The 19,356-nt window shown below is 47.0% G+C and overlaps 1 protein-coding gene across 1 annotated transcript in view; it reads right to left on the bottom strand.

Annotated features, from left to right (window-relative positions):
* Nucleotides 1-1,368: 1,368 nt before the first annotated feature.
* Nucleotides 1,369-19,356, bottom strand: part of HIVEP3 (HIVEP zinc finger 3) — a gene marked incomplete at both ends in the record, with an annotated part of 63,052 nt that continues 45,064 nt past the window's right edge. The window contains 3 exons of the mRNA XM_084300521.1: nt 1,369-2,262; nt 4,841-5,901; nt 12,991-13,089. Of these exons, the coding sequence (XP_084156647.1) occupies nt 1,369-2,262; nt 4,841-5,901; nt 12,991-13,089 (2,054 nt within the window). The remainder of the gene's footprint in view (nt 2,263-4,840; nt 5,902-12,990; nt 13,090-19,356) is intronic.

Genomic DNA, 19,356 nt, shown 5'->3' with positions numbered 1-19,356 from the left:
AGAGGCCATTGCTCTGCCACAGATGGTCAGAGTGAAAAATTTGCTCTGGAAAAAGTTACCGTGCATGCTGGACAAGCCAACTGCAAACATTAACCGCTCAGTGTTGTAACTTTTTCTTCCAAAACACCAAAAAAGGGCTCATCTGCACAATAAGGGCTACATCTGTGATATTCTGTTTAAATAAATAAATACAAATAAAATCGGGCACAGTAAGTCAGGAGTTACAGAGCAGAGCACAAACACCTCCGGCAACCCTAAAGCTCAGCAAAGCAAAACCAGCCCGGGCTGAGCAGGGATGGGATGGAGGGAGTTCGTCCATGACTTAAAAACTATGGAGGAAAAACAGTCACAAGGCTGAGCGTTTACTGCCACCCTTAAAGCAAGGCTGGGCATTTACAGAGGGCTTCCAGAGCCCAGAACAGAGCTCTCAGGCACACACAGGACTATGCCGGGCGATGCCAGGTGTGGGATGGCAGGATTAAAGCAAGCAGGAGGCCAGTCCTGGCACCGGGGTTACATTCGATACATTCCTACGTTCTTGCAGTAAAATCTTTGAAGAAGAACTTCTTTTTTTTTCTTTTTTCCTTTTTTTTCCTTTTTTTTTTTTTTTTTTTTTTTTTTTATGTGTGTGTCCCTTTTTTAAAAAGTGCTTTGATGGGTTCTGCAGGAGGGAGAGATGCTCACGATTATTTTTTATTTTTGAGTGAAAAATTCTCTCACGGGGAACAAACCTCCCCCTCCTCGAGGAAGTGCTAGTTTCATTTACAAGTTCAGGGTAAACACATTTTTCAAATGTAAAGCAGTCTCAAGTGTTTAAAGCACAACCATAGGCAATCAGAGGGATGCAAGAAAAAAAAAAACAAGCACTTTGCGAGAATTAAATAAAGCATATAATAAATACGAATCATAAACTTCTGTACACAGGAGCAAGGGTTTGGTTTTCTTTTTAATCATTTAATCAATATAAAAAAAGTTTTTTTTGTTTTTGTTTTTGTTTTCAGTGCATCTTCTTCCTCTTAAAATGCTTAACCCTTTCCTTTCTGCATCTCTCAGGCCCATAATAACGCACACCTAAATGGCAAAAAAGACAAGGTCTAACAAACCCCCTTCCAAAAAACTCTAAAAAAATATTCACAGCCTCAAACATTTTTGTACATTTCAAGCAACAAAAGGTATAGAAAAAGGCACAAGTAACTGCATACATGTGGAGATAATACCAGACTGGGACAAAGAAAACCAGGAATCTTCCATGGGTTTGGTCATTCACTAGAGTGCTTCTTATAGCGATGATTATACTAAAGGAAATAGTGTTGAAAATGTCTGTTGATTTTACATAGGAAGCCTAAAGGTGGAACAGACGGTGGAGGCTTAAGTACTTCCCGTGTTTTCATCCACCTTTTTTTGAGTTTGACCTAAATCTGCGTGCTCTAGGTGTGGACTGCTCTTCCTGGAGGTTCCCCCTGGGCGGCTGGGCTCTCCGGAGAGGTTTCTCCTCCGGACGGACAACGGGTGGGCGTGCGGGTGGCTGGCAGAGGGCTCTGAGAGGCAGCCAGTGCTGCTGCTCCGGTCCAATGGCTGGGCAGGGAGATCTGAGATGAAAGTGCAGGATGATTCCAAAGAAGTGCTTGAGCTGCCACATTGCTTCTCGCCCGGTTTTTTCAAGGGGTCGGCCCCACTCGTCGAAGGCTTTGGAGAGTGCTCGTCGTTTGTGCTGGGGCTGGCTGGGGATGCCGAGCAGCCCGCCTGCTCGGTGTGGCTGGACTCGGCGAATGCTTTTACCCTGTATTCCTCCTGGTCTGTCTTTTGCTGAAGTTCACTAGTCCTCATTTTCTCTTCCAAGTAACTGCTGCTTGTGGGCTCTGGGGACAGCGTGTATTTAGAAACTTTTGCAACCGGGGAGACAGATGCCGATGACGGCTCCTGTGGGACCTGCGGTTCCTCGTCCCTCTCGGGAGCCTGGCTGAATTCCGCGAAGCCACTGCCACCAGATGCAAAGTATCCCCCTTGCAAGGACACGACTGAGCTGGGCACCAAGCTGGGATGGGTGCTTGGCCTTGCCTGGACCATCTGGATGCCCCCAATGGGAATCATGGGGTACGGGGTCCTCGCGAGCTGCTGTGAATGCAATGGGAGGTGGCTGAAGACATTCTCTTCCCCTCGGCTGGGAGCGTGGACGTGTATTTCATGAGGTGCCTGCAAGGGTCTGGAGCAGACGGGCTGCGTGACGCCAGGTGAGCATGTCGGGCTTCTCGGTTCTATCTTCTGCACCAGACAGGGAAGAAGAAACAGCCAAATCAGTGCAATGAACACGTTACAGCACTAGCATCATTAATGGTCATTATAAGGATCGATTCGGTTAACATTTAATTTTAATTTGGAGGGAGATCGATCAACTGAGGGAGGCTCAGGACTCCAAACCCTTAAGGAGCAAGAGAGCCCGTGGCATTTGCCTTCTGGGTACACGAATGCACAGTCTGTTAGGGCACAGACTGAGGGCTTTGGTTCAGGCTTGGCTCTTTATCAGAGTGGCCTCTGAAACCCCAGCAGAGGATGCCAGCATTCCCAGCATCCTCGGATCCCTTTTGGTACATGGATTTTCTCAGCATCCAGAACAATATTAACAGTTTTTATTGCATTTTACTAAAGCAACATTACATCCTTACAGCTGCTAATTGCAAGGACGCTTTGGACTGAGGGAGAGAGCATGAACAAAAAGCACACCCAACAGTGTGGTCCCCACCACCACCCTCATGGTGTGGTCTGTAGAAATCAAGGGTTAAGACCCTACCAATTTACCTTTTCCTCTTTCTCTCCCGGTGCTTCACATAGTTTCCTAATGTACATCATGGAGAGATATGTGGCTAAACAGAAATGGATTAATTAGTGATGAGCTTATAACTAAACCCCTAAACAGGACTCCCAAGAAGAAGAAGCAACAGAAACTGAAATAAACTGTCCATTAAGATGGGGTTATATGATTTGAGGATTCACCAGAGGGCAAATCTATGGAACTGTGGAGAATTGACAGACCCTTAGAGCTGGATCTCTATGAAGAGGTGGCAGAGGAAGGCAGCAAAAGAGAGATGGAGAGAGAAAGCAAGAGCCACAGAAGATAGAGATTACTTGGCCAGCAGTTACAAAACCAAATGCTTCCTAAACGTCACTTATCCACACGGTCTTGGCAGAATCACTGTAAGGGTGCTGGGAAACCCAAACCAAACCCTCTCACTGGTGAAACAGCCATCAGGAGGTGAGGCTACCTGCAGTAGGAGCCAGTGGGAAAAGACATGGCCATGGTGAGACCTGATGCGCAGACCTGGACAAAAGCCTTACACTCAAGCTAAGCTCAGTTCATCTTTAAGTTTCCAAGTGATGGACACCATTACCATAAAGGACACTGAGCTCCTTGTGGGTATCCAACAAATCCAGCTCTGATCTTTCCACCTCTTGTGGCCTTAACAGGAATGTAATTTTGCAATGAAAGCCTAGCTGTCCATATCAGCAATGAGAAGAAAGTTTCCCATTTGTGTCTTTATAATTGCTATGGAAAGAAGCAACAAAGGTGTGTTTGGGTGTGTAAGAGGAGCAGGACAATGGAGGAATAGGTATGTGGGTGAGAGCATAAGTAACAAGATGGGAAGGGGCAGATAAGCAGGGGTAGGTACTGCATTCTCCCAGTGTGGACTAGAGAGGTTAGAGGATTTGCTACAACCAGTAGCGGTGGGCAGTTTTCCTGACAGAGATGGTTTATAGCTGAAGGACTGGGGTTTCCACAGCCCTGAGATTCACCAGACAGTTAATCAAAAGGGAAGGGAAACAGCATTAAAGTAGGCAAAAGCTTTAGCCTAAAACATCTGATGGCCTCTAGGAAGGTAAGGCAAGCACTCATAGTGGAAAGCACAAGGAAGGCAGCACCAAAAGAGGGAACGTTGTCAAAGACACAGGAGAAACGCACACTGGGCAGCGTGGCTTTTCTGGGGAAGACCTGGGTCAGCATCTGCCATGACCGGTCCTCCGAGGGCTGGATAAAGGCCTCTCTCTTCCCAGGGCAGGCCCTAAGGGCTCGAGTGTCTCCTCACACCAGTTTCACAGCAGAGCAACTCCAGCAACTGGATCTCATGTTCATCAGCATAAAATACAGGAGAGCCAGGCACATCAGCAGAAATGGGAGATCTCTTAACGTTCCACCAAACCCGACGTCTAATTTGCCTGTAGCAGTGGGAGGAACATGTAATTTTCCTTTACCCATAGGATTTGATATGTCCAGCAGAGAGATTAAATGATTTTCTGGACCCAGTGGGAAGCACCTCTCTGTGCTGAAGAGAGAAGTGAGATGAAATCAGAGATGTCCAAACAAACATTTATCAGCAGTTAATCTAACAGAGGTGGCTAGACATCCACATAGCCCAGGAGTCTGCAACAGGGCGTAAGACCCTTGGCTAGCCCAAATCTGGTTCAGGTCACTGACCACGGAAAAGTGGGTAGAGCTTCACCCAAACTGGTGAAATCTAAGAAATAGGTCTGAAATTCCCAGGGAAAAAGTCTCTTTGTGACGATTTCAGACATTTTTAAGTGGACATCCTTACTGCTTGCTTTGGGAGGAAAAGCAAGAACAGCTTGGTTCAGGGAGAGTAGAAAACCCCTTGGAAAAGGGAAAACTTTATTTGTCCCTTCTAAGGGGACCAGAGCAGCATGTGCAGAACATGTTGTGGTCCACTGCCACTCTTTCCTGGGTTATCTGCGACATCACAGTTACAGACACTATGCACTTCTGCATTGCAAGGTTCAGTAAAAAACATACCAGAGAACGTATTAGAGGGCAAGAGGGGCTTGAACTTACCAGCTTGGACTCATAGAGCTGTACATTTTTGCCAAAGAACCTGTGAGGTAGAGGCATTGAAGATAATATTCCATGCTGGGCTTGATATGAGCTTTGAACTTTGTCATCTGCTGCTAATTTGCTCGTACCAGGCAAGTCCTCTTTCCCAGGGGATGGATACCTAGGTGACTCTGAACAGCCTGGGGGCATGCTTTTCTTCAGCGATAAATATCTGACTGATGACATCTCTCTGCTCGGAGACGAGTGCCTCACAGGGGAGACATCCCCTTCTGGTGGAAGGTATGTTCTTGGGGACAACTCTCTTCTGGGGGAAAGATGCCTGCTGGGTGACAGCTCAAGTCTTGGTGACACACATCTCAGGGGAGATGCATCCCTCCTGGGAGAGACGCGCTGGCAAGGAGACAACCCTCTCCCTGGAGACAGGCACCTTAGAGAAGACAGTTCTCCTGTTGGTGAGAACCGTTTCGGTGAAGTTTCATTTTTGGTTAACAGGTGCTTTCTGGCTAGCATTGGTCTGCTGCTGCCACCACCTCTGCCAGAGTCCTGGCTTGGAGACCACCTTTTTCTCGGGGAGGTGTCTTTTGAGGTTGACAGGTCCATAGCTAAGGACATCTGCGGCCTTGTGACAGACTCCCTTTCAGCAGAAGCCAATTGTTCAGTGGAAGTCAAAGCTGGTCTGTGGAGACTCAAGAAGCTGTGGCACACAGCAATGTCACTGCTGTCTGCTGACCACTTGGTTTCCAGCCCAGAGGAGGAGGCCTGCTGGCCTTCACCTACTTTTTGGCTGCTGGAAACAGTTTCTTGGGCTAAGGACAATGCTGTTTCAGTGCCTTCCTCTTGAGAAGATGGAGAGCCACCTAAAGAGTGCATTGGTGGGCCAGTATGTTTGCCTTCTGGCAACTTTAAAGGTGGCTCATCTTGGCTCTCCTCTTCCTCCTCATCTTCGTCATCTTCATTGTCATCATCATCGTCAGATTCCTCTAGGTCTGAAAACTGATGTTCCTCGATAGGCTCAGATCCCTCCCGCCCCTCAGAGTCCTGGAATAGGTCTTCACTGGTTCCTGCAGAGATGGGCAGACACAAAACACAGAATATAAGACACACAAACAGACACAGGCTGGTTTTGTGCTGAATCCGCTCAAAAGTTCTAATGGGACAAGAGCAGGCAGGACCCAGTTATTTCCTAGATCTAGTTATCTCATACTTTAGAGCCTGCAGCCTTGCCCTCTCTTCCAGTTCTGCTCCTGATAGTCCCAGCACCTTCACTGCTTTGAGCTCAGTGAATCTCACCACTGGGACCATCTCCTCTGCCCAAATTTTGGCTTCAGCCGTTGCTCTGCCATAGGCCCCTGCTTCTGCCATACACCATCACACAGCCTGGCTACCTTTCTCCAGGAACAAAAAACAAGTTCTGGCTAGATTAGGAGAACAGCAGCACTATCATCCTTTGATATTCTTTTTACAGCTATTTGTTGTAATGGTGCCCACAAAATGTCTACAGCTGCTAAAGCACAGGAAGGCTGCTGGGATGACAGCTCCCATCTTCCATGTGTTGGGCCTTGTCCTATCTAGATAACATGACATTTAAAGATTAGCAAGACAGGTTTTTATTAAAAATGCAAACAACAGTGCTGAAAGAACCTCTGTGGTTTTTCCCAATTGTGATGCAGACATGTCTATGGAAAGCCTCACATCGTGATGCTTTGATAATAAGAGTCTGTAAACAGAGTGGAGTATATAGAAAGCAAATTCCAAAGAATTTGAAACTTATCTGCCTGTATGTATAAAATACAGTATCTCTCTTCTACTTGAAGAACCAGCAGAAGCTTTCTGAGATGAGCACCAAGCTTGCAAGCAGATTGCTGCTGGCTCACCCTCTGCTCTGCGCAGAGAAAACCTGCATTTTCCCATGCCAGATGTGCAGTGGATGCTAGAAAAATGAAAGCTCAGCCTGAAGAGGTCCATCGGGAACAGCCACTGGATGTCACTGTAGCTCAACAAAATTGTGCTGTCAGGAGGCTTTTCTCAAGTTTCCACTGCTCTGGAGGGGCTAAGAAAATACCAATTTCTCGAACTCTGCATGAGCCGAGCACCAAGGCGATGGGTGCCGTGCTGATGGGACATGATTGCTCCCTGCTTTGCAAGGGGAGAGCCTAGCTGCTGCTTTGACACCTGCACGGAGCCAGGCAGCTAACTGCAGCACTGCTGGCTTCTCCTCCCCATCAGTTCATCCTAGGACGCTGCTCCTCCTCCAATGGACACTGACACAGTTTTCCATGTAGGGCTGCCATCAGCAAGACGAGCCAGAAGGGAAACTCAGCAGAGTTAATGCAGAGGCTGGACCACACCTGCTTGCAGCAGGCAGGGTGGCTTTCAGAAGGCAACATGGCCACACAGGGAGAAGTCCCTGTGATCTGTGGATAAATGCCTAATTCAGTTTACTTTGAATAACGGGGCCTTACCTGTAAATGTTCACGAACTATTTGGCTACCCTCTGACCCTAGTGGAACAAGGCATGTATTTAGCAGCTCTCCACCAAGAGGCTGGCTTGCATTGTGCAATGCTTGTATAATGATGGTGTTTGCTGGACCCAGGATCCAGCAGCGGGTTATTTGTAAACTCCCAAAGGAACTGACTTCAGAACAAATATTATTCCAAAAGACTCATTCTCCCGGCTCTGGGGTGAACTGTGCACATTTCTTGCCTGGAAAGGGAATGTATCTCACCACCAGAGCTACGAGCTAGTCCCTGCCTCTGGCTTGGGGGGCTGATATCTGTGGGCGTACGGATGGACAGACAGCTCCAGCCTCAGCCCCTGCTGCATGGTGTCAGGCCTGGAGAGCTTTCTCCTGTGTGGTCTCCTTTTTTTTGGCCCCAGTCACAGTACAGACAGGCGCTGGCCAGGACAGACAGCAAGGTCAGAAGGACAGAGTGAGGGAAACGTGAAGCCGGTTGCGCATTGGGACACTGTTTGCATTTCCCACAGAGGGAAAGGGCTTGGTGAGTCCCGAGACATCCCAAAGGGACTTTGCTTTGGCCTCCTAACATGCTCCATTTGGGCAGAGAGCTCAGGCCTGAACCAGCAGCCCTGGCTACTTGCAGCACAGGAGCATTTTGCTGAGCTGATGGGGAGAGGAAGGACATGGCAGGAGAAGACAGGGGTTGGTGGTGGGGAGAGGGACAGAGGAAAAACATGCCCCAATAATGCCTTTGAGGGCTTCTGCACACCATCTCATTAAGTTTGTGTTATCCTTGTGGTATTCCACCAAACTGGTACAGTCACACCAAGCAAAACCAGTGCAACAGTGAAGAATTATGCTCCAATCTCCTTTTATAGTAACACCCCTTTCTTTCCCCTGCCCCTTAAATAGAAATCAAAACAATCAAGTGAAATACAGCTTGAGTTTAAAATAATCCAGGGAGCTTTAGGAACTGCTGCTCCCTCCCTGCCTGCCCCCGAAGGAGAGTGCAGCAGTATTCCCGCACATGTAAATAGCCTCTTTTTTTTTTTTTTTCTTTGCTTTTTTAATTAAACTACTCATTGCTAGGCTCTGTTCTGAGCCTCTTCAGGAAGAAGAGAGACGATAGTGTGTGTTTACACAGGGGAGGCTATTTCCAACCCACTACACTGAGAGCAGGGGATGCGCAACACAGCTGCGAACTCTGATTTCTCATGCACCATTTCTGCATTCTTTTCTCATCCATCTACATACCCCCAACTATTACAGTACCAAATACAATCTTCTGACCTTCCCGTTGGCTGTTTTATTTAGTATTTACTTGACATTTATGAGCAACAGGCCTCCTGACTCATGAGGCAGAATATATGAAATTTCAGCAGAAGTCCAGTGTTAGCTTTAACCAGGTGAAAAAGAAAATGGAAGAGAAAGGAAATGCTCCTCTGACACTGTGCCTTCCCAATTTCACCTTTCTGCATTCCTTCCTGGCAGACTGTCCCCTTTACACAAACACAAATGGTCTTCATCAATGGGAGGAAATGGGGACTGTATATTTTTCGTAATTCTAAAATTACATGGGTTGCTTGCATAATGCAATACAGTCCAGACAGCGCAACGCATTCCAGCAAGCTGCCGCACAGCCAACAGCAACACGGCGAGAGAAGTCCTCTCTGAAAGCTCGTGGGCTCCCATCCCTCTGCAGCCTCCGCAGGACCTTCCCTCAGTGGGCTTAGCAGGTGTCCAACAACCACATGCTCAGCCACAATTAGCGAGCAGTGATTTAACAATGGCCAAACAGAAGTCCCCCAGCTGACAGTCCCAACATTTCTGCTGAGCACCCTCCCAGCTGACCCGCAGCCACACAGCTGACCGTACCTGGGCTGTACCTTTAGTCCTCCCCTCGCAGCGAGGCCAAAGGCTGGGACCAGCTCATCGTCCTCACCTGCCAGCCCTCTGTTTTCACAAGCTCCTGTTGGCTCACAGCCTGGTCTGGCTTTCACACTGCTCCATGCACTGCTATTAACCATGTGTGAGCCTGGGACGCACGACTGAACGAAACGATGAATGCAAGCATTCCCCCCGACCCGCTAAGTGGGCCCTTGTGGTTCTGTCCTCAGAAGCCTGCAATCATGTGTAACGTAAATAGGGCTCCTGATCTGCAGCTTTTCAAAAGTGACACTCAATTAATTGATTCATTAGTTCTAATTGACTATAATGGACAGGTTCAAAATAATACTTGTTTTTTCAGAGTCACATAACCAACATTTCAGGAGCCACTTTCCTCTTTCCCTATCTACCTTTAACCTGCAGAAGCATCACCTGTAGGTGGTATAACAGCAGGGATTGATTTTTGGAGGCTGTGATCTAGTCAATTATTTAAGTCTGTTCCTGGACTGAAGGAGTCCTCCAGCAATCCCACATGGAGCAGCCTTTCTCTGCTGCTGCCATGCCAGCACTTCTCCCTTGGGGCAGCAACTGCAAAATCCCTGACCAGGTTCTTTCAGCCGTGCCCTCCTGTGGAATGGTCCCAGCCAAGTACAGCATGTCTATACCTGGCCAAAAGGTTGCTCTGAAGAGCTAGAAAAAAGCCAGGAGGTCCAATACATTTAAAAGGAAAAGAACAATCCCTTGTGGCAGAGAGGCACCTCAGCCTTGGAGTATTTGCACTCTTTGTCCATCCTTCTTCGCCTCCGCTGTGGAGCTCAGTGCATTTTGCAACTTGCAAAAGTTTTCCTAACATAACAACTTGAGCACACCACTGGGTACACAGAAAAGGCTCATTGAAATGAGAAGGTTTTAAGAGATTAACTCAGCAGCAAAGTAGATGTGTGTGTCCCTGTGAAAACAGGCACAGGTGTCTAGTAACAGCAGTGGAAGTGTGGCAGGGCTCTTTATTTCTCCCATGTCCTTGTCCCCTGTGTGCCCAGGTGACTACACCTGGCCTGAGCCTGAGCCCAGGCCTGACAGGGCTTGGTGCTGCTGCACCGCAAGGTCATGAAGGGTTGGGCTGGCTAACCTCCTCAGGTGGCTCCTCCAGCCCCACCACTAGCAAGCTGAGCCATGGTCTGCTCAGGCCAAGGACCGTCACATCTGCCTTCAGACCACGTCTGTTCCAGGATGGTGGCAGGAGCTCCACAGCCAGCTGGCACCGATCACCTCCAGCACAGGATGGCCACATCCAACCTCCCGCTCAGGAGTGGTCCTGGGCCCATGATAAATCCTAAACTGTGCTCAATAGTTTTTTGGAAGTGTGGTAGATGGCCTGGACCAGACATGACCAGGGGACCGCTCCTGCAGTTTAAGTCAGGACAGCGGCATGCCAATGCCTGCAGATGTCCGCACGAGTGTTTAACTAGCCAGTGTGGCTATACCCTGAGGACACAGCACACAGGCAAACTCCATTCCCACTATGGGCTTGTATGGAAACTCACTTAATGATTTTCAATTACCTATAAAGCAGGAAGCATGTGACAGTGCCCATGGCCCGGGAACCAGCCCCTATCCCAATAAAGCCTCTGATGGACTTGACCTCAGCAGGGGACCAGGGTGATAAGCGCTGTTTGTTGTTCCTGCCGAGTTAACATTCCCTGGCTCACAGCACCGTCTCCAGAACTTGCTCAGCTGATGTTCACTTTATAAAAATAACCGTGGCGCCATGTGTTTTATGAAGCTCGCGTTAACCCATTGTCAACAAACCCTTGCGGGCTGCGGCAGAATGAATCCCAGGGACCGGGGAATCGAAATGGTTTGGGGTGAGACAGGGGAGTGAAATAGGAAATGGGAAAGAACAATGCTAAATGCAGCCATAAGAGCTGCTTTCTTACTGGGATTTCTGGGGCAGCAGCCAGGAATGGTCAACGGTGTCATGCCTAGCCTGCAACACAATGCAAACAGAAAACACCACCCTGCTCTGCAGCACTAAATGCTTCCAGGAGTAAACACAATGACAGAGATGGACCTGTGCCCCCAGCACCTCTCCACCTACTATCTCTGGTATGCGCTGTGCTTCCTATAAACACAAACACCCTGCCGAATGCAAATGCAGGTAAGATAAATTTCATGAGGACCTGAGGTCCACTACCTCTAAGGCTTCTTCTCAGTCATCCCGCATTGCGGCTCCAACCCCAAATACCCGGGGTCTTGCTAAAGGAAACAGAATAACAATCATAAAAACATCTAACTGGTCCCTGGAGACTCATAACCTAACCCTTCCCAGCTGTCAGACCACAGCCTCCCAACAATTTGGGTAAAATATCTTTTCCTAGCTCAGACAGCTAAGTATACAAGAGACTTCCACATGCTCCTTTGGAGATCTTCCTCACCCTTCGCTCAACATTTCTGATGGAGACAGGCGGCCAAAATTCTCATGGTCACCACAGTCCTGCCTGATGCTGCCCAACCTCCCCAGGAGTAGGTCTGCTTTTTGGGATGACTTCAGGGAAATTCAGCTGCAGATACTACTATAAATCAGGGCAGAAATTAATAAATGAGAGTCATGTGTACTTCTCATAGCACAGACAGACTCCTGAATTTACAGACCCTTGAACAGACTTTGTGTTTGCTCATAAGCAGATGAAAGAAATGAGCAGGTGAGTGAGGGCAAATGTATCTTCTTGTAAAGCACTCAGAATAATGCCATTAAATGTTAAAGCACCATGTTATTTTGGTTTTGATGGCTCTTTCCCTGCTGAGAAACATTCCAGGTCACTACAGACCTGAGTGGTTCACCTTCATCCTACAGACAGAACAGACCTGGGAGGGTGAGGGATGAAGAAAGCAGCTGCCCCCGTCCTGCTTTGCTGAGGCTCCCAGCAGTGGGGCAGGGTGAAGGCTGGATCTTTCTGCTCATGTCTGCACCAGTCCCTCCAGACATAGCCCATGGTTGCTCCAGTAATTTAGAGTCTTCCTAGGTTGGCATTTGTAATTCAGAGTCTTCCATGATCAGCCTAGACATTCAGGGCAGGTCCCTAGAACATGATTTTCATGGAAATGTCCTTCCCTGGTGCTCCTTCCATGTCACAGGAGTGCATCTCCTTTGCAAGAACATCAGGGCAGCAGCGTGAGCATCTGCTAATGCTCAGCACTTCAGCTGCAGACCCTTAGCACTTCAGCTGCAGACCCCATGGGTGCCAGGAGTGACCTTTTGTCCGTCACCCACATGACTGTGCTTGCAGCAGCAAAGAGGGCGAGGTTACAGCCTCATGCAAGGCTTCTTGTGGGTCTCACTTTGCTGCTTTGGGACTCCCTCTACAACCACGAGACACACAGGCTCTGCTGGAGCATAGCCATCAGGCTCCTGCACTGAAATTCTCTCTAGACATAGCCCAAATACCAAAGAGCACCTTCTCACGCCACAGATCCCTTATTTATTATTATGTATATAGCCCACATGCGGAGCACAAACGCAGGATGCTCCCTATCTGTCTGCTTACTCTTCTGTCTGCAGCCAGCCAAAATATTTCAGACAAACAGGCACAAAGCCCCAGCAGGAAGGCACGGGCTCATACATAGACCATCCCATCGATGAAGTCCCCCAGGATGGTTCTGCAACTCACCCAGTGCAAGGAGAAATTCACTCTTGGGTGCTGGAAGGAGCCTTGGGTGATCAAAACCACCCCACGTCTTTTGCTTGAATACATACTGACTTTTTTTCAGAAGCAATAGCAAGTTTATAAAGTTGAAGAATTTTACCTTCTTCGGCTTCCAGATCCACCAGTGAAGATACCAACACGCCCATCTCCTGACATTTTTTGCTGTGGGCTTTTGACTTCATATGTTTAGTCAGATTCCCTGAAAGGAAGCAGAAAACATATTTTGGTCAATATGGCTTATTATTATTATTTTATTTTGCAAGCTTAGCAGTAGAAAATTAATAATTTGGTTCTGAACCGGATGAAGGAGGCCTCTGACTCTCCCCAGATCACTATCCATTGCAGATACCCCATGGTGCAAGGCTACATCTTCCCTTCGTTCCTTTGCTGCTGCACTGGGGTGGAGAAATGGAGGTTCAGGCAGGGTACAAGACTGTTGTGCAACCTGAAAATCCATCTTGGATATGCACTGGGGCTCATGCAGGGAAAAAAATCCTGGATCGCCTTCAGCTGTGATGGTGCAGCTGGGAGAGATGGTAGGAAAGAGAAAGATGCTTCCCAGTTCAACACAGTCTGGCAACACCTCCCACCTCATCCCAGCACATGAGGCCACCTGCCTCCAGGTATGAGTACTCCAGATGCCAGCAGTGGGGGGAAAAAAAGAAAAAGGAAAAAAAAAATAATGAAGTGGGCCTTGGCTGCCTCTTCCTGAACAGCTGGGTACAACTGTAGATAAAAGTATTTAGAGGAGCTGGCTGGGAAATGTAATTTCCACCCTGAGCAGCACTTTGTTGGGCTGGGGACCGGGCACCCCGGGAGGCTGGTGGGCAGCTGGGGCAGCCCTGGGAACTGGCAAGGGACTGGGCAGCCCAGTCTGCATCCCACCTGGCTTCACTGGTGCCTTTGAGAGACTTGGGACACTCTTGAAGAACCAGCATTTCTTTCACTGGAAAACGCTCATGTTTTAACCCACACTAGTACTTACTCAGGACTGTGTGCACATGAAGCTGCCTGGAGTGGAGCAATGCAGATGTGCACCTACACCCGCCCCCACCCCCAGCAGCATGGCTCCAATGAGCTGGCCATGCAATGAAGCACCAGGGAGAAGGAGGAGCCACAGGTACCCCTGGAGTACTGCACACCAGGTTTTAGCATCATGATAAAGCCTGCAGAAAGCTAATGAGGCTTCCTCAGGCTAGGGTGGGAAGAGCAGCCCCTGCAAGGTGGGGTCTGGGACGCAGGGATGTTCACTGCTGCTCTGAGACCCTGCAGTGGGATAACCTGTGGGTACAACAGCCTCACAGGGCCTGGCTGGCTCTCATCTCACTAATTCTAACTCCCACGTTGCAGGCCAGTTAATTAGACAGTTATTAACCCTACTTATCCATGAGGGAAACAGTGGGAAAAGGGGAAATTTTGTTGAGGGGAAAACACAGACAGGTGGAAAAGAGAGAAAAAATAGAGGTTTGGAGAAATAAAGGAAAAATGTCCTGTTTTTCCCTTCCCTTTCTTGTGCCTCTTCATGGGCTGAGCTGATGATGAGAAGAAATCCAGGCCCTGGCTGAAGCTCACTCAAGGGCTGCTTGGTTTCCCAGAACAGCCCAGGAGCTAGCGGAGGGCTCCAAATTCACTGCAGCAATGCCATGTGGCACCAGCCCTCCTGTTAGCTAAATCGTGTTGAACACGAGGCTTGTTTTGTTCTCAAAAAAAAAAAAGGAAAATAAAAAAAAACTATATAATAGACTTTTCACATTTTATTATAGCCCTCAGCTGAGGACTGAGGTCCCTCAGCTGTCTCCTGCAATCCAGAGTCCCCGGATCCCTGAGCTGGGTGGAAGCAGAGAGAGCTTCTATCACCCCCTTCTGCTGCTGGTCTGGTGAGTATAAATAAATAGGCAATTATTCACCAGAGTAGAGAATTACCCGTGATGCCCTCACAGCTCAGAAAAGTGCCATAACCATCTAGCTACCAAGTCCATCTCTCTTTAGTCCATGAATTATTTATTTAGCCCATTTTGTACAAAATGGAATAGCTCCAACAGGAAAGACCAAGAAAGAGAGACAAAAGCTGACTATATATCCCTGGCACCCGTCTAGGATGTGGATACGAGTTTTCTCTCCAAAGGATATTTAATAATTTAGATCCAGCATAACAGCTCCAGTAAGAGAGATTTATTATTTTTTAACTCCATGCCAACATACCCTTAGCTCTGTGGTTAGGACACTCAGGTATGAGGATGAGGCCACCTTGGCTCAGGTCCTTGCTCCAAATCAGACCTCTCTTTCTCCAACTTGGACCAGAAGTTTTGTTGTAGACCCAGAGAAACCCAGTTGGACAAAAGCATGTTCTCATGGACACCTCTGGTTCCAGTGAATCACCATTTTTTGTAAATGAAAAGCTGTTATGCCAGAAAGCATCCAATGAGTTCAGATTTTGACTTCATGGAAGTGGAATTTAATTTTGGACCTAACTTACCAAAAAGGCAAACTGACTCAGTCTTCTGAAATCAAACCCTACTGCTGCCGTCTGCCCATCACAATGCTCCACAAGTAAGCTGCCAAAAATGACCCATTTTTGTTCAGTTACCACAGAAAAATCCCTAACTGGATATCCTCTGCTGATGGTACCCACAGCAAATAAACTCAAGCAAACGCTAGATGTGAGCTGCAGGAACCATTTAAACTCTGCTCTGTGGCACCCCAAGAATCCCGCTGTGATCCCCATGTTGGGAAGCATGGGAGGAGAGGTCCACCAAGCATCTTGGTGCTACCATGTCCCCCAAAGGAGCTCATAAATCCACTGTGCTTTTCACCTGGCTTTGGCTTACCCAGGACGGCATAGCATGAATTATTGGGGGCTGGTGAATGCAACGTTTTAAGTAAAACTGTGACAAGGGAAGGACTCCAGTCCTCAGAGGCACAAAGAAGCCACTCCAGCTGTCCGAAGGCTGGTGATACACACAGGTCCCTGATGCTGCCCTAGCATCAGTGCTGTCCACAGCAAACACTCCTCTCTTGCTGCAGTGGGATCTTTGCAGACACGGGGGCCCCAGCCAGCTGCTTTAGCAGCCTGAAGCTCTCATCCCATCACTTCCTTTCACCTCTGCCTTTGATTCAGTTCCACTCCAAGCAAAGGTTCGGGTTGACAAGCTCTGCCAGAAGCTATCAGTGTCGCTTCCTTTTTTATTTTCTTGCACTCGAGGTAACTGCTCCTGTGCAAGGGAAGGCCGTAACTTCTCCTCTTCCTTCCCCATCCATGCTACCTGCACAGACATGAGCTGGCAGGCATCATTCAGACAATGCTAAAAATCCTTGTGCAAATGAATTTATGACAAATACCAAAGACCAATTCATAGCAAGTGTTGATGTCTTTCCTCTTCTACTTTTTTTTTTTTTTTCTATTCTGCTTCCCATCCGTTTTCATCCTTGGTGGGTTAAATGAGGCAATACCCACATGCCGATGAATGAGGTGAGGCTGCAACAGTATCTGTGAGATCCCTCTGGTACAAGGTATATCCACACAGAGCATCCTGCATGCACACAAAGTCAGACAAAATTGGGAATAACACTAGCTTTTCTGGGAATGGAGGCTCAAGGGGCCAGATTCTCATCAGAGCTAAGTTTGCATCATTTCAAGGAAGATAAAAGTCAACTGAGAAGTTGAATTATCATCTTGGGAGCAACTTGGAGGAGGATAATATTTATCTTATCAGGGTTCTTTTTACAGTTTGTGTTTTAAGACCCCTTAATTAATGCAGGCAGGATTAAATGCTGAAGTTCTTCAGCAAATTTCCAGTAAAATCAAAATTATTTTACCTAACTGGTAAGGAATCCTATAAGGATGGACTCACAGCTACTTGTTGCCTTGCTGAGTTCTGGTTCCTAACCTAAATAATAATAATAACAATAATATATAACAACAACATTGCTTCCTTGGAAACAGTAAAAATCATATTTGAAGGAGCAATAGCAGCAGGTGGGAAGGCAGAATTAAATAGAACAGTCACACTGAATCCTAGGCAGGTAAGCGGTCCTTCCCAAGGTTCAGTAAGAAGTTCCCAGATTGAAAAATCAACAGATTATATCTAAACTGTTGGAAATGGTGACCCCCCCCTCACTCCACCCTCTGCTGCTCTGGAGCAGCACACGCAGCGCCAGCACAGAGATGGGTTCTCTCTTACGCCTGCTTATAACTGTGTATTGCTGGCTGCTTGAACTCTGCTGCGAGGTCTTATTCTGGACTTAAAGCAGCTTAAATACTTGTGTTGTTTTGAGAAAGCTGAAACTCCCATGTTCCAAAAGCAGTTTAAGCGGGACTAGAAGTGATTTGCCATTTAAATTCAAAGAGGCAAATTAAATTTTCAGAACATTCACTATAATATTTTAAATGTGGTGGAGTTAAAATGAAAAGTAGGGGATAAAAACATTAAGATTCCTGGAAAAATTATCTTGCCTATATTGGGCATACACTATACTTTCTATTTGTCCTATGAAATGTGAATAATTTAGCAACAACAATAAAATCCAAAAAAAAACAACTGCAGGATCTCAACATCCAAGGCGACATTGTGATACAAATATTCTTTACTTTCCAGGACTTTAGCTTTTCTCATATCCTTCTTTTCAGGTAGCATGCAAGGAGAGCAACAGCTACTCTATCACCAGCAGACTCCTATTTTGCTGTGAGATGCATTCACACATGGAGAATAAGCAATAGGTCAATACTCTTCGTCCCAGATAAACCCTTGAATTAGGTGTTACGTGTGACTTAAATAATGCACAGGCCTTGATTTAGGTCTCTGCCTGGAGATAATGTCCCCTATTGAGACTCCTGAAGAAGGAAAGCTTTAATTTAGATAATTTATTGGGCAAAATAATTCATTTTTTCAAAATTTTGTTATTATCTTTTATATGTATTGACTTACTGATTAAAGGAGAGAGTTTGAACATCTAGCCCGCCTGTCTGCATTGATACAGGCTATAAAATACAACCATCTTCTGGATCAAGCCCATCAGCTTGTGTTAGCTGAAAACTAATCTTCCACAAAGGTACCCGGGCTGGATTTGCAGATTTCAAAATAGAGAGAATTAGCACATTTCCCATTGAGGCTTCTGCTAAGGCTTAATAGCTGCATTAAAAAACAAAAAACAAAAAACAAAAAAAACTAATATTTCACTTGAATTTGACAGTCTCTGACTTTCAGCCCTCTTTTTTTTTTTTTTTTTTTTCCTCATTTCCATAGTAAGTTAAAGAGCCCTTTTGCTCACTGTGTTTCTCCTCCTGTCTGGACCACATGTCTCACGCCACATTGCGTAAGGCAGCAAATTCCTGCAGCTAATCCTCCCTCATCCCCTCCTCGGAGCTGGGTGGCATCCCTAGGAGCAGAGGGGACTCCCAGCACGGGATACTTGCACCCTTTCCCTCTCCCTAGCTGGTCAAGAAGGGTCCCAGCACGCACAGGGTGCAGGGACATTTTTGCAATCTATATATCAATCTGCTCTGCTCTAACAGCAGTTAATTCTTGCAGAGCTTTCCGCCAGTTGGACCTGCTCTGTAGTTTCCAGAGGAGGCTTAGCAGAGCGCTGAGTCTGCTAGAGCAGTAATAATAATAAACTGTGCAGCCATAACCTTGCCTTTAAGGGCTGAGGGGGTAACGCATTTAATATATTAACATGTTCAATAACCTCAGTGCCTGCCATGTGCTGATTTAAGGAACTGCAAACTAATTTATTAAAGGAAGACTATGGCTGAGGACATGGAGAAGTCTGGTGTCTGGAAACTGTGAGTGGACTAGACTATCAAATGGATATCTTCAGCCAACAGGCACCGATGTCCTTCACACAAGCACCTCTTAAATTAATATGAAGCTCCCTGTCCCTCTGACCTCTGAGCAAGGCAGCAGCATGGACACAGCGTGCTGCTCTGTGTGGTTTTTCCAGAAATTTTAAGAAATCTCAAGCAATCCAGACGTGATGTGAGTCTGAATGAGAGTAGAAAATAGCTCTTTGGGAGGATAATGCCTGCAGGGAGGGATTCAAGGGCCAGCACTGTCCCCATCCCTGGGTCACCCAGGGGAGGAGCACAAAAAAGGGTCTGGAGGCAAGGCACAAGGAGGGATGGATCTTAGCTCCTGAGTCCCCCGTGGGAAGCAGGTCAAGGAAAAAGCTCTCCCTGACCTTCCTGAGGGGGAAAACTGTTAGACTGCAACTTTTCCATTTCCTTCCTGGTAAGAAAACAATGAAAAAGCTGAACTTCTTTAAAAACCTCTTTCAGGCTGTAGTAACAAACCTTCGGGGAGTGTGCTGCTACAGTGGAGGTAGAGAACACAGTAAAAAGCACGTTTATATCTGGTCCAGAAATGTAAAATCAAATAAATCTTTACCAACAAAATTTCCAAAGCTGCTATTTCCATCAACTAAGTGATCACACACAAATAAATAAATAAATAAAATCATCTCATAGATT

Source organism: Netta rufina (genome assembly GCF_964035555.1).
Source record: "Netta rufina genome assembly, chromosome: 23".
NCBI classification, from domain to species: Eukaryota; Metazoa; Chordata; class Aves; order Anseriformes; family Anatidae; genus Netta; species Netta rufina.
The sequence above is the reverse complement of the archived record's forward strand: the minus strand, read 5'-3'. Positions and strand labels throughout refer to the sequence as shown.